This window comes from Corapipo altera, unplaced genomic scaffold, assembly GCF_003945725.1.
Source record: "Corapipo altera isolate COAL_440 unplaced genomic scaffold, ASM394572v1 0, whole genome shotgun sequence".
In the NCBI taxonomy this organism is placed as follows: Eukaryota; Metazoa; Chordata; class Aves; order Passeriformes; family Pipridae; genus Corapipo; species Corapipo altera.
The window spans coordinates 13953458-13969199 of record NW_020884872.1 but is presented as its reverse complement, the minus strand read 5'-3'; the positions used below and the strand labels follow the sequence as shown (position 1 = coordinate 13969199).

Here is a 15742-nt window from a genome sequence, read left to right as displayed (position 1 = left end):
AACTTAATATGTTGTGGGGCTTCTTACCGTTTTAACTTGTATGAAAACAATTACTCAAATTTGAAGAGGTCCTAGGGACACTTGGAGGTCCTCTTTTCTTCCCTTTCTTCCTTTTCCTTCTTTGCACTAAATAGTCATTATTTGTAAAGGATGATATTTTTTTGTAATGCTTTTATCATAAATTGAAATAATCAGTTCTAGTGGAGTCTGAAATTTTGTTTCTAAGGAAATAGTATCTTAACCAAAAGATTTCGTAGTTATTCAGTAGAACTGTAAACTAATCTGTATAGTTTTAACTACAATAAGATGGCTGACTTCACTGTTTTTTTAGGATTCTCCTGCCAATGGACCAAGAGGTCTTTTTGTGGGAGACCTTGTCACTAACCTACAAGACTGCCCAGTTTATAATGTGGAAGACTGGAATTCCTGTCTGGGAGACATTTCAGAGAAGTCACAGGTCGGCTACTGTGTAAGTGCAGCCACCCTACAGCAATTAAGCTTTCCAACTAGAGGTATGACTTTAGGTGCTCTCCTCATTATTTTATGTATTAATTAATTTATATTTTAATTTTATCATGTTTGAAAGACTGTTTTGGATTTAGGATTTGTTGTTGGGGTCAGATTTCTCATGAGTCAAGTCTGCTATCCCATCTTAAGCAGTTACCAGTGCTGTTTTGTGAAATCTGGAAGTTGAGGTCAAGGTAGACAGAAGAATTTCTCTTGTTTTTCAGTCATCCTGTACAAATACCCTGTATGATCAGAATAATAAAATTTGCTTCTTCAGGATATTGCAAAACTTGGTTATTATCAGTAATGCAATTATCTCCTCTATTTTAATTTCTGTTAACTCAAAATCACTCAGTGATCTTTTGCAGATGTAAACTCCACACATTACCTTAGAGCTTTGATCAGCGTGACATTGCAAATTGTATGGCTTAACCCAATGATGTGCTTTATTATGGTCACTTCTTCTGATGTGTCTCACTATACTGGTTTTATGTCATTGCCCATAAACTCAGTTTTGTCTGGATTGCACATATTGCTTCTGGAAGTCAGTCTGTTTCCATTTATACATTTGAGTGCTTGTTGCTATAAGGGCTTAGCCCTGAGAAACAAAAAAAAAAAATGTGAACTGAACTAAACCAGAACAATAAACAAAAGTTAAGTAGAACAAAAAAGAACAGTCAAGTTAAATTGGCTGAATGTCTCATGACATGCCCTAAAGCTCTCTAGACTTTCTTACATGCAAGGATCCATGGAAACTGAATTCCAAAGATAAGGGGCTGCTGCTGAGCAAAACCTTTATGATACTATTCAGAGCTTTAAAATTTTCACTGCATTTTTCCATCATACTGGAAATAAACAGGAGGTCAGGCAACTTGACTACCCTTGTTTGATGCATTGTAGTACTTTTGTGAGACTGAAAAGGTAATTTTTTTTTTTTAGTATGTAAGGAAAATAATCTTACAGCTGGAACTAAGATAAATATTTAAACTGGAAACTAGTGGAGTATGGGTAAGAACCTGCTTTTAGAAACCTGACAGTTTGGATTATGCCTCTGAAGAGGAGGGCAACTTTGGCACATGCTTTCAGCTAGACAGGACTAGTAAGAACCAATTCTCAGGCACTGTAGGTATATGTATGCTGAGGTTCTGCTGTTCTCTGAAATGCAATTTCAGAGTAATGGGTAATAAAACTGCATATTCTGCAGTTGAACCAGTCCTATTTAGATTGAAATACTAGAGGCTTAATACTGGAGGCTTGGTATTGCTTCCAAGCTTGGTTGCTTTATTGTGTTAGCAGCCCTTTGTCCCCACTGCTGCCTTCTAATCAGACTAGTCTGTCTGCATTTTCGGAGTCATAAGCCTCCAGCAGTGAGAAATATTCCTCTGAAATTAAATGAACTCTGTTTGGTCTCTAGCAGCTGTCATTTATCAAAACCTTGACAGTTCACAACTTGACATAAATACAGAGTATCAATAAAAATGTATATAGCAAATGGACCCCATCTACTTGATCATAAAACAAATGGAGAGTAAACTATTTGAGTATGAAGCTAGACAGAAAACAATGCTCCAAGGACCTTCCTGAAATTAAAGTGTTTTCAATGTAGTTTATAAGGAAACTAATTTCGTGGTCATTCACTGTTCAAAAATCTATGTGGTTTCTTAGCCTCAGGGTATTTGAAGAAAGGTTTGTATGGTACAGTGCTTGCACCTGTAAGCCCCAGGCATAAAGCTCCATGTTACTGCTCTCCTGAAGAAGGTACTGCAGTTGCTATTATACAGATTCTTATAGTGACCATTGTTTAGTGTGTGTTTTTTAAGCAGTTGTTGCACAGTTAGTTAGGCTGTTTTTATTTAAAGAGCATCTGTGCAAAGATTCCAAACTAGTTAAATCGTGGTTTAAAACATCATTTATTCACTGCTGCAACCCTCAAGGTTTGAAAAACCTTCAGAATTTGAATCTTGTAAAGGCTTTCACATTTTACAGAGTATGTTTTGGGCCTTGTTGTTTCCATAGCCAGCCAGTGACATCAGTACAGTAGTGGCTAAATAACTTCTATGCCAAACCTTGATGCAAGTTGGGGGCAATGAATAAAATGGTTTTTGTAACTCACAGTGCTCAAAACCCTGCAGTGGTAGATGCCTAGCATCTCCAGGAGATTTATTAAGATGAAAAAATCAGTATGTGACATTCACACACATTGGTGGTGAAACTTATTTTTGTTTGTGACTGAATGTCAGCTATGCTGTGTGAATTACTATAATTCTCAAAGGCTGCAGGATGGTTGTTTTGCTTTATTCAGAGACTAATTTTTTTTTTCAGGAAGTTACTATAATATCAACTATTTGCTCTATCCCTATGTTCTTTAGTCTACAGAAGACTTGATGGCACAGTTGAATGTTGTAATAACAGCAGCCTCACAGACATTTGCTTTTCATATAACAATAAGTTGGACAGCCATCTGGTAAGTTGCTTCAACTGCTAATTCTCTTTGATAAATCTAAAATTATTTAAATTATTAGTAATATTTACCAACATTTATTCAGCATGCTCATGTGTTTAAAAATATCTACAGTTTGTAATAAAGGTATATATGTATATTATTCTCCCCATTTACAGCTTAAAACCCCACAAAATATTAATTATGATTTTTCCCGTGATCAATGAGAGAGTCTTTGGAAGAATCATAAAAAATCTTAAGAGCCCTCATTCCTTCAGGCAGAAAGACACCTCACTGACTTTCAGTATCCTGGATGCAGAACTGGTGAGAAAAAAGCAACTTTTGAGAAGAAGGTGAAATTGGCTTATTTTGGTGCTTCAGTCTTTAAAGGTGTTGAGCACTATAGGCAAAGCAAAGCACTGGACTACCTGTTCAGTTACTTTGTTTGAAGTCAAGCAGTGCTGCTCCCGAAGTTAAACAAAAAACGTGCAGGAGAAAGTCCTAGAAGTTGCCCAGTTTCTCAAAATGAGGGCCACTATTTGATTCCTTTTTCACCATGTTCATTTTCTTGTCACGTGAAAACATAAAGTTTCTCAGTAGGATTTTGACTTACTTCCTTCAAAAGAGAATACAGCAGCCTTCCAGTGTCTAAAGGGGCTACAAGAGAGCTGGGGAGGGACTTTTTACAAGGTCATGTAGTGATAGGACAAGGGGGAATGGCTTTAAACTGAAAGAGGGCAGGTTTAGGTTAGATATGAGGAATAAATTGATGCCCCATCCCTGGAGGTGTTCAAGGCCAGATTGGGTGGAGCTCTGAGCAACCTGGTCTAATGGAAAGTATCCCTGCCCATGGCAGTGGGATTGGAACGAGATGACCTTTATGGTCCATTCCAACCCAAAGCATTCTATGACTATGAAAATACAGAGATGTTTGTTAAAATATGTGTTTCATATTGACAGTGATGGAATATTTCTATTGGTTCTCTTTACAAGAAAAAGAGCACAAGTATCAACTGTGTAAACTTTTTTACACATACCAGTTTGTTATTTTTCTGATCTCTAGTGATAAATGCTCAAAGAAATTCAAGTAAGTCTGTTCCAAATCTGCTATGTTTACAGTTTCTGTGATGGTAAGCTTCCCACTCCAGGGTGTTTCTGTGGTATTTAACCACTAAGAATTGAGCACATTCCAGCGGTTCATTTGAAATATGGCAGTAACTGGTAACATCCTGGAGTTCAGCAAGATTTGATAAATCACTATCCCACTGAGCCTTGGCATTCTTAAGCTCATAGCTGCTACTTATGAACAGAGAAGAAATAAAAGCATCCAGAAGCCTGTGACCTTGTGACTTTCAAGTGTCCTTAGACTGGCTGTGAGTTTTTTAACAATTATTTTACATAGTCTTTGCAGTGCTATGCAGACTATTTGAAAGTTTGTCCTCTCCCTCTCTTTGGAATAGGAAGGGCTTGTATCAAGCTTAATGGCGAGTGTCTGATGCTTGGGCATTTCTGGGGAGTGTAATGATCAAGTTAAAAAGTCAGAAATCACTTTTTTTTTTTTGTCCTAAGGAAAACAGCAGATTAAGAACTTTCCTTGCTTGTGTTTTAAGAACAAAAGGAAAACTGTGACTGAGCTTTTACGAGAGACATGAGGGGGGAAACCAATTTCCTGTTCCTTTCTGCTGTACTGTCTTTGGCCTGTTGGGAGTAAGAAAGATGTGATCTTTCAGACTGTAGAGTGGTAGAGTTATAGGTAGGAGTTATAAGGACACAGCACTGCATTAAGTCCTGTGTTCATCTTAGTTGAGAATAGTTTCTTAGCTATCACACACCTGGTAGGTTTGTTGTTTTATTTACAGAACATAAGCTTTTGTTCGGCCAAACGAGGTTTTAGATCAATGAGGACTACAACTTCTAATACAGGTAAGTCACAAGTATGTTGATGCAGGCTTTGTCCATTAGAAATCACTGACTTATGTTTAGATGCCTTCATTTTTTTGTTATGCAGGTATGTACCTTTCTAAAAATACTTTGCTTTGATTTTCGTGTATGTGCACACCCTTTCTTCCTCATTCCACTAAATATGGAGTGAAAGGTTGAATATGTATCAGGTAGAGGTTCTTCAGGATTTGACAAAAAAAAAACTAAGAAAAAAATCAGTTTTCAGCTCTTCATGGGCTGATATCAGTGAGGCATTTCTTTTCTCTAAAAAGGAATATTTAGTTCTTTTATTCTGATCCCTTGGTAAATTCCTTTAACTTTCATAATCATTTCAAATGCCCTTTGCAGTATGCCTGTCTGCCAGCACGAAAAGTTATTGAAGCCAGCAAAGTTTGTCGAACCAACATGGACTGCCAGAAGGACTTTGTTCCAGGCTTTTGTGTGACTCCTTCTTTGGAGAACCAAACAAGGCTAATCAGGGTAAAGCATCCACCCCATATTGACATGCTGTATGTAGGACACCCCATGCATCTTCAGTACACAGGTTGGTATTATTTATTGAAGCAGTTTAGCAAAAACAAATCTCCAATATGGTTTCCTTTGCCTGGCTGCTTGAACAAGGTCTTGGAATGCTTGTTAGTTAAATTGTTTAATGCAGAATCCATTTCTTGTTACAGCCAGTGGAGAGACATGGACTACTCAGGCCTAAAATGAAATGTGCACAGTGCAATGAGTTATGAAGGTAATAGAAACCATATGTGATATGAGATGGTTGTTTTTTTAAAAAAGTGTGAAAGGGCTATTTCTAGGACAGATCTTACTCAGGTTAGTCATAGGAATCAGATACCTGCATTTTCCTAGCACACAAACCTCTCAAGATGCTATTGTAAAATCTGTAGGCATCTTGCTCTAGCACCTTGCCTGAAATATTAGCATGGCTGCTTGAATCACACCTAATACGCAAGTATCAGTGGCAGATTCCCATGACTACAGAGCCACAAGTATTATCACAACATAGTCTTTTCCTGATTTATTCTTTTTTCATTTGATTGCCCTAAATTAAATAACATATAACAGTTTAGTTCCTTACTTTGAAATTCACTGTGGCTCTTTGGGCAAGCTTATATACTTGAGCCAGATATATAAGTAAACAGTAATTCTGCTGCTGGAGAGAGTATGGAAAGAATGAACAAACTTATGAACATCCTACTTAGTAGCCTGAGTGACATGGTGAAATTTAGCTTCAGATGAGTTTTAAAAGGTTTTAAGTGTTAAACTACTATCCCTTCCCATGAGGAACCTACCTGTTCCTCATAGTCAGCTGTACCTCTCAGGGTGATTTTACTTCAGACATTTAGAAGTATCTCTTTAACAAGGCATTGTACTTTTCTGAATAAACACTGGAATTAGGTACAAAAGAGCTTTATAAACAGTGATGAAATCTGGTAGTGTAAAGCCATTAACATTCTTTCATAACATATTTTTAATTAATCTGTCAGTCTTTATCTTTGTGTGTTGGTAATGTGATACTCTGTGAGGAGGTATTTATTTCAACTTTTTTTACAATATACCATCATTTAAGCCCCAAAGATGGTCTTTTTGTTTATTTCTGGCCTCTTGCCATTTAAGAGGAAAACATTGTTCACATGTGTGATATCAGCACACAGTTCTATATTTGTTGGCATCTATTCCAAGTGGAGCAACATATTTTAAGAAGAGAGTTTTATAACTATATAGAATTCATTTTCTTGCTCTCTAACAATACAAATTATCAGTATTGTAGAACAATTGATGTTATTCTCTTTTCCAATATGTTGGAGCAATGGAGTTTTGGTCAGTGTTTCCTACTGAATAGCAATTCTGCAAAATAATTGAACCTGCCAGTCGGCCAGAAGTCAGAAAAGAATGCTATTGCATCTGAAGAGGTAGTTCTACTTTAAGAAGTTACTGTGTGAAAATACCGTTTGCATACACATGTAGGAATATAATTCTAAAGTGATTTATTGTCCCTGGGAATTGTGCATTGAATGTATTAATTTGAAAGCTAAAAGCTTGACTTTATTACAAACTTTGCTGAAAATGCAACCTATGCTTTGTGTTCCCCTTGGAAAAACATCTGAGCTAAAATTCTAAAATCCCGGCTTGGGCAGCAGATAATCTACTGTACCATCATAGAGTTTCATGCATTCCAGTGAAACAGCTTCTAAATATTTCAGACTTAGTTTTGCACTGTACAATACTAGCTGGGGCCAACAGGTCTGGTACAGGTTTGTGTTCTTTTTATCAAATGTGACTAACCATTGGTATGGTTAGCGGTAACCATTTCTTTGTGGTTAAGAAAAGAAAATAACTTCCTCCTCTACTGTGTGAGTTTTGAAATTAGAATGTGTTTTAGAGAAATGCCTTATTCTTTAGTGTGATCTTTCTGCCTGCAGGAAACATTACTTTTTAGAGTGGTGCTAAATTTTACATGCAACATGATACGAGAGTTGCACTAGGGTGTGTTATGTCTTTACTTTCTCTAGAAATGCCAGTAATGTTTGAATAACCTTCTAAGATTATGCATTTGTTATTTTTTACTTAGGCTTGTAATGTTGTCATGATAGTCCTGATTTATGGTGAAGCAGTAGTTATTTCATATTTCCATTTGAAGATAACTTCCAGATAATGTACATTTAAAAATGTATATCCATAATAGCTACTTAGAAGAAATAAACTCTACAGCTTATTTCTATTAAATGTTTGTTTCCTCAAATTAAAATATCCTAGCAAAAATATTTTTTGTTGGTATGGGTGCTATATATAGCACTTATTTCCAGTATTTAAAAAAAAAGCCCTGGAAGGAATCATAATCCTAAATGAACCTGAAGCGCTGGAGATTTGACCAAAACTAAAACAGAAGGAATGATTAGGAATGCATGTTGTTTGGGACAGACACATTGATTAATCCTTTTAATTAGCATTCCTTCTGTAAAAAGTATCGAATGTAGTCCAATATAATTCATACTGTCAGTTTAATACACGTGGTATTACTCAAGACTTTTAAACTTTTCTTACTGCAGGCAGTTATGCTCTAGAGGCTCTCCCTGTGTTGGACAGATGATATGTAAGACTGAAATGGAGGGCCCTGTCAGTACTGCCATGTAACTTTGCACTGTTTATTCTTTATTATGTGTGAAGGTTTTTATTCCCTCATGTGATTTCTGATACTGCAGAATTTTTGCGTCTTTCTCTGGCTCTTGTTGGTTGGAAAGAATCTGGTGACTAAGGTTCATATTTGGAGTTCACACTACTTGAGGAAACATCATGTCCCTGAATGTTACTGTTGCCCATCAGGGATCAAAAACTGTGAGATTTCCTTCAAGAAAAGAAGATGGAACTTACCTAGGAGATAACTTCCTAGGAGATAATTTCCCTGAACTGGACTCCTACTTCTGTTGTGTTTGAGTCTTCTTAAAAAAAAAGAAAAAAAAAAGCCACTTCCTGGCTTTGGGCATGTTTATGAGCAACAACAGCCGTAATCCATGATGAAGGTCTTTGTGGTCCAGCCTGTTTTCTCAGTATTTCCATGCTTGTTCACCCTTATCACTGAGGATGGTCCTTCTTTGCTTTTAACCCATACTTAAAGAATTACATGTATCTTTCTTCTGGAGACCACACAGAAATATCTCATGCCATGCTGTCCGACTCCTCTATAGCATACATGCCCTTTCCCCCATGAAGAAGTTTTGAAAAGCTCTTTGGTCAACCTAGTCTCCCAGTCACTTCTAATTAAAATTGTGTCTGTTGTGCATTCTTCTTGATATTTGCCAACACCATCTAGCATTAGCCAACAAAAGAAATGTTATTTCCAGGTCAAAGAATTGTTTAATTAGAGTGGGAAAACAATGAGTGTTTTCTCTCTCACCCAGGATCATTGCTGTTCACCTCTTCCCAGCAGTGTCTTTTTGAAGACAAGCCTTTTTTTATTCCTAGGAGGACAAATTTGCCTACTGCCATTAGGTTTAATCCATTACAACCACTAAATTCATTGCCTCATATTACAGTGACTAGAGCTCAGTCCACCAACTTCCTGAAGAGTTTCTTTGTGTTTGGAGTTTAGATCCATATCTAGTGGCTGTTGATGGCAACAATTTGTTGTAACAACAAGGGAAGAAGATTAGTGATCCATTCTCAGTGTAGGCACAGCTTCAGATTCAGGGTGGTGACTTAGTTGCCATTAGTCAAGCAGCAGTTAGGTTTTTGAAATTACAGTATATTGGAGTGTGTGTCTTTTGAAGCCTTTGAATACACTGGATGCCTCAGCCATTTTGCTATTTTGGCTCATGAACAAGAGGTCAGATCCGATGTTCTGATACCAGCCTTCAGCATGACAAGTTTGGATATCACTTGACCTGGATGTACATACAGACTGGGTAATGAGAGGCTGGAAAGCAGCCCCACAGAAAGAGATCTGAGTGTCTTGGCCGACGGCAAGTTGAATATGAGTTAGCAGTGCCCTGGCAGCCAGGAAGGCCAACCGTGTCCTGGGGGACATCAGGCAAAGCATCACCAGCTGGTCAAGGGAGAGGATTGTCCCGCTCTGCTCTGCACTGGGGCGGCCTCACCTTGAACATTGTGTGCAGGTTTGGGAACCACAATATAGAAAAGCTATGAAGCTATTAGAGGGTGTCCAAAGGAGGGCAACAAAGATGGTGAAGGGCCCGGAGGGGAAACCATTTGAGGAGTGGCTGAGGTCACTTTTCTTGTTCAGCCTGGAGGAGACCTCATCATGATCTACAACTTCCTCATGAGCGGAAGAGGAGGACCAGGCACTGATCTATTCTCTGTGGTGACCAGTGACAGAACTTGAGGGAATGGACTGAAGGGGAGGTTTAGGTTGGATATCAGGTAAAGGTTCTTTGCCCAGGAGGTGGTTGGGCACTGGAACAGGCTCCTCAGGGCACATTACCAAGTCTGACAGAGTTCAAGAAGCATTTGGATGATACTCTCAGGCACATGGTGTGATTCTTGGGTGGTCCTTTGCAGGGCCAGGAGTTGGACTTGGTGCTCCTTGTGAGTCCCTTCCAACTCTGGATATTCTGATACTACTGAGACACTTGTGTGATGATTCTGTTCCTTTTATTCAGACAAAAAGAGCTGATCCCTGAAGCTGTCGGTCATGTTTCTGTCAGCCCAACCCCTTCCCTGATGAGCCCACCCTCAGCTCTGTCCGGAGGGCTGGGCCAGCAGGCGTGGGGGTGGACGAGGCTGTTCCTGTTGTGGCTGGGACTGGGCAGTTTCTGCTGCTGCTGCAGTGCAGCTGAGGAAGGGCTGGGGAACAAGGACAGCTCAGGGATCAGATGTGCCAGTTTCTTAGGGCTGCTACAGTGGTGGGTCAGGTTCAGATAAACTGTTCAGGCTTTCTGGGCGGGAGATCAGACCAACACGTTCCTGCCGGTCTCCAGAGAGACGCCTGTGGAGAGAGGAGGTGGCTAAGTTGCAGGTGGGACACAGAGACTCTCCTCCACAGCAGGGCCCAGAGCTGACAAGGCTCACCACCGTGGGTGAAGCTGTCAAAGTGAATACCTGCACCTCAAGGCACCTCTAAGTAGGGGGATTCCTCCAGACAGGTTCACTGGTCAGCAGCAAGTGCCAGTGCATGTCTTGCTTTTTAGGGCAGTATTATCTCTCACTCTTTCTCATCCTGACCTTGCTTTGCCTCTGCCTGTTGGTCATGGAGGCTACTCTTGTCCAGGCAGGCTCAGTTTGAACAAACACTGGCTCCAGTGCAAGCAGGCTCCCCAGGAGAAGACCCAGGAATTAAAAGGCAAGTTAAAGCCTCTGACAACAGCAGAAAACTCAGCAGAGTTTTATGGCTAGCCACTAACTCACTGCTGCACAGCAGCCTGACTAAAAATGCTTCGTGGCTGTGAGCAGCCTTTGAAGGAGGCAGCGGATGTGGGGGGATCGATGACTCACCGTTTTCTATCACACCACCAGCAGATTGCAGCAGTACACAACAGTATCCCAACTGGCACAGCAACCAGGACTATCACTATGCCTATCATACAGCCTGCTCCACGACAGAAAATACTTTCAATGTGCTGCTCGGGTTTGGGAGCATGTGTGGTCGTTGCTACAGTCACTTCTGCAGGAGAAATTCAAATGTTAGCACATCCCCTGCACCACTTGTAAGCTTGCAGCATGTTTGATACCACCAGGACATTCTCTGTTTCCCCCCACTGCTGGTGCCTGGAGGCACACTCCCATCCTTTGGGACAGGTTGTCCCTCCGAATAAAACTCAGATGGTCAGGAGGAGAGCACAGGGGGGAGCATCACTGCTTGACCAGTCACTCTTTCGAGGGACATGGACGAAAGCCATCCCTGCAGCAGGCAGTGCCACCCGCAACTCTCCCTCCCTGACCTGACTCCCACACCATAAGGGGATGGAGTCAGGCCCTCTCAGGAGGCACTTGAGCCATGCTCCCCCCCATCTGCCTTTTCTCCAGCTTGGGCACCCGTTGCAGCTGATCCCAGGTTTCAGGCTGTGCCTCTCACTTAGGGACCCCAGCAGGACTGCTCAGTACCTGAGTGCTCTGAGCCTATTTTAGGAGATTTTTTGGCATTTCCATTGTGTTCTCCAGACTTCGACAGCACTGCCAAAAAGCAGAGACAGTTAAAGCCTCAGCATGGCTCAGGATGCAGGAGGATGGGAAGGTTCCCTCTAGGTTCCCTGCCCAGTGTAGGAGCCAGAATATTGCTCTGGACCTCAGCTCATGAGAGGGATCCTTCTCTGGGCCGCTGTTGTGCCTTGGGCCTCTAGTTACTCAGAGAAAGCTCTGGGATGAAGCTACAGCGGGAGCCACATTTGTGCAAGAGTCCCGTTTTTCATAATTTGTGGAATGTGATCCAGATGTCTTGAAACCAACACACTTTTTAGCTTGGCTGCTGATGTGATGTGCAAGAGCAGGCACTGGGGGAAGAGCCTGCTGCACAGCCATCCTGATGGCTGACACCAGCTGACTACAGGACAGCAAGTACCTGGCCATGACAGTGGCTGGTGATGGCCATGGAAGGAGCAACTTGCATTTCACATGGAAGGAAGATTAAAAGGTAAATGCTACTTCCTCCAACTAACTTACCTGTGGGCTCACGCTTTTGCTTGAGGACTCGAACTGGCAAAGATTTCAGCAAGCCACCAACCTCGACATCTTAAGGAAAATTTCTCATTAATAAACTCTTGACACATTGTTGATCATTATTCTTTCAAAGAAAGGGATATTGAGAATCTACCTGCAGGCTCTAAGGGCTCCAAACCATCTTTCTGCCAAGCTTCCAGAGACTCTTTTAGAGAATCAGCTAGAAGCAAGCACAAAGAAATGTTTCCATTGCATATTAGGGTCTTCTGCCTTTGTGAACAGAAGCACTGGAAAGGGGTCAGGTAATAACGTGAGAGCCAGATGTCAATGGATTGCCAAAGCTGCAGAGGAGGACCTGGGGACCTCTGAGCTGGCAGTGCAATACTCCTTAAGGCGATGTGCAACACCCTGGAGGAGCAGATGGACCCTTGAGACTCTCTTACCAGGAGAGCGCTCACACAGAAAAAAACCCTCAGTAAAGCACTGGAGGAAAAACCCAACATCCATGTTCCTCGGTAAGAAGACCTCACTGGCCCATGGAAGGCTGCACTGGTGCTGCCAGCTGACCTGCTTCCTGCAGTTGCCCTGTAGCAGCCTGGGCAGCCCTGGCATGCAGAGCAGTCAGGAGGATGAGGAGGAGGAGGTGGTGGACAAGGACCATGGTCCCCCTCACACCCGCTGCTACTGCTGTTGCTGTTGCTGCTGCTGCCGTTAGGGAAGGGGCTGAGCAGTCGGTTCTTTGGCCCAGTGCAGCACCATGAGGCTCTGTGACCTCATGGCCCTAGAATGACCGCAGAGCTGGGGCAAGGCTGTGTGGGGAGCTCCCCTCCCGGGTAGGGGAACACGTCCCATAGGGCAGTTCTGTCCAAGGGCTGGGATGCAGCCCCCCACAGCAGGATTAATTACACCTTCAACAGGTTTGCAGACAATGTCAAGCTGAGTGGTGCAGTTGACACACCTAAAGGACGGGAAGCCATCCAGAGGGACTGGGAGAAGTTCAAGAAGAAGAACCCATGGGAACCTCATGAGGTTCAATAGGACCCAGTACAAGGTCCTGCACCTGCTTCAGGGCAACCTCCAGTATCAAGCTGCAGAAGGTTATAGTGTATTCCTGGTTAACGAGTGTAACTTTTAAAATAAGGCTAAATAGTATTTTAATAAAATCTTGCATTTAGTTGAGTTAATTTGCGTGTAGAATAGATGTCAAGGAAAAATATTTTTTTCTTTTTTTTTTTTTGTGGTTCAGCTGTTTTTTTTACTGTAGTGGCTGATACAAAATACTGCCAGACAAACACACAGAATGTTTCAAAGAACTTCTTAACGGTATCTCTGATAATCAGTGCCTTGTCATACAGGTTTTCTTCTAGAAATAGATTAGATACAAGGAAGAAATTCTTCACTAAGCATGGTGAGGCACTGGAACATAGGTTGCCCATTGAAGTGGTGGATGCCCTATCCTTGGTAATATTCAAGGCCAGGTTGGATGGGGCTTTCAGCAGCCTGGTCTAGTGAAGGTGTTTCTACCTATGCCGGGGAGGTTGGAACTAGGTGATCTTTTAAGCTCCCTTCCAACCCAAACCATTCTATGATACTGTGATTGACTTGGATGCCTCTGACTTTCTGAGCTGGGTGGTGTCTTGGATTTCTGTCTGTTTTGTTCTTTCCTCAGTAGTCCAACAGATTTATTTTCTCTAAATCAAAGATTGGTCTTAAGCTGGAAGAGGCAACATGACTTTCAAGCACAGCGCCAGTTTTGGTAATGGAAAGTTCTCTGCTTGTTGCCACACCAAACCATTCTTTCTTGGGACTCCTTGTTATATATATCTCTCCATCCCCACAGTATGCTTGCTGGCTGGACTTACAAGGGCATCTGTTAAAAGAAGAAAATGTCTTTATGTGACTGAATGGACCAGTTCTCTGCCTTATGTGCCTTTGGAACTACTTTCCCTCACCTTTGTTTCTGTGTCCTTGAATTCTTTATTGAACCTGAAGAAATCTGATCTACTCTTAACTAAGATATACTTAGCAGCATTTCTGAATTTGAATAACATTTTTGGTATGTTGTGTTCCCAGTTTTCTCTTAGCCTATGCTTTTAAAATTTCTGTAAGGGGGGGTTAAATTGTTTCTTTCCCAAGGGCTGTTTGTATTGTGTGGGATTTGAACTCTTGCTTTCGGATATCTCTGTGCAGGTGGTATTTCTTATGGCTATAACTTTTTCCCAAGTAGGTAGGGAAAATTCACATCCAAAGTTGTTCCTTAGGGACAGAAGGACTATTGTTGGTACTGTTCAAGTTTATTCTCAAGGTGATTTTCTATCTCTGCCTTAATTTACCTTAAACCCTTCCTTCTGTGGATAAGACTCCGTTCTACTTTCCTTGTATAGGAAAGGTGTCTTACTTCCAGCTATCATAGAACTAAGGTTTCCAAATGGTCTCTGATGCTGACAGTCTCAGATTGCTGTTTACTTTGAAAGACTGTAACAAGACTTTTTATGAGAGAACCTGAATGGAGCATCCCTGTACTAACAAGGTGTACTCTGGCAGGTCTCAAGTTACCTCACTTTTCTTTGAAGAACCTCTCAAGAAATATTTGACATGCAGTAAACTGAAGGTTCATGTACACCTTCAAAGAACAGTGTGTACAATAACAAAGTATTTCAAGATCATGTTGTGCTTGACATCGCAATTTTCCTGTCACTGTTTATAGGAAGGATGCCGAGTTTCATGTCTCGGGTTTTTAAGTTGCATCAGGTTATATCTTGGAGTCACTTATCATCTGAGCACAAAAGATAAGCTACTTATGTACTGGCTAACTAGTGTTGTGCAATACAGCTGTGCTTCACCTCGTAGCCTTGGCCTTCTCAGAGGGATTCCAGAATTCTGCTCCCCATCTGCCCCGCTCCTGTATACCATGAGCTCAGCCTCAGGTCAGGGGGAGCTTCTGCAGGTACTGCAAGAGAGTTTTCTGGCCTTCAGAGAAAATACACATGTGCACCTGCAGTATACACGTGTACTGCATATGTTGAAAAAGTCTGGTAGCTATAATATCTTTCTTTGAAAAGAACTGAAATTACACAAAGGGGTCTTTATGACTATAGATGTACAGTTGCCTCTGAATATGTATTTTACATCTAGTTTTACTGAAATGCTAATTGTATTTTGTGGAGTGACTTTACTATGATAGTGACTTTACTATGACAGTGACTTTACTATGACTTTACTATGATATGTTTAAGAAAGATTTAATGGCTGCGCTCTTGTGAAAACAAAAAAAAACAACCAAACCCATATTTAGACTGGTTATTCCTCTTTGAAGAAGGTCATTTCACATCTGATGTGTCTGCAAAATTATAAGCTAAAATTTGTAATGTTATAACCCTGGAATTACTTTTCATACTTTTCATGCTTTGTGTGTCTTTATATTTTCATTTCAGTAAGTCTCAGCAGTTTTGTACCACGACAAAACTTTCTAAGCATCGATCTGCCTGTGGTGATAGAGACGTTTTGCAAGTATCCTTTAAAGTATGTTTGTTCTTTTAAGGCAAGAAGGGAATTGTTCAGAATTTAGTGACCTAGCAAAATTTCAGTTGGATATCGTTTTAGACAGGATGCTCTGAAATATTTCTGTAGAGTTTTGACATCTTTATCCCATCTCTCCATTGATTATTGTCCATGTGCCAAGCTCAAAATGAAATCTCTCACTTTGCTGTGCTTAACAATATATTTCTCATC

The 15742-nt window shown here is 41.0% G+C and overlaps 1 protein-coding gene across 4 annotated transcripts in view; it reads left to right on the top strand.

Moving 5' to 3' along the window:
• Positions 1-15742, top strand: part of MBTPS2 (membrane bound transcription factor peptidase, site 2) — a 40512-nt gene that overhangs the window by 17805 nt on the left and 6965 nt on the right. For 3 of the 4 annotated variants that reach the window (XM_027637390.1, XM_027637382.1, XM_027637373.1), the window contains exons 7-10: positions 332-512; positions 2877-2971; positions 5237-5432; positions 15445-15520. In XM_027637390.1, the coding sequence (XP_027493191.1) occupies positions 332-512; positions 2877-2971; positions 5237-5432; positions 15445-15520 (548 nt within the window). Of the gene's footprint in view, positions 1-331; positions 513-2876; positions 2972-5236; positions 5433-5565; positions 5631-15444; positions 15521-15742 lie in introns of all 4 variants that reach the window. The other variant, XR_003526654.1, reaches the window with a different exon arrangement.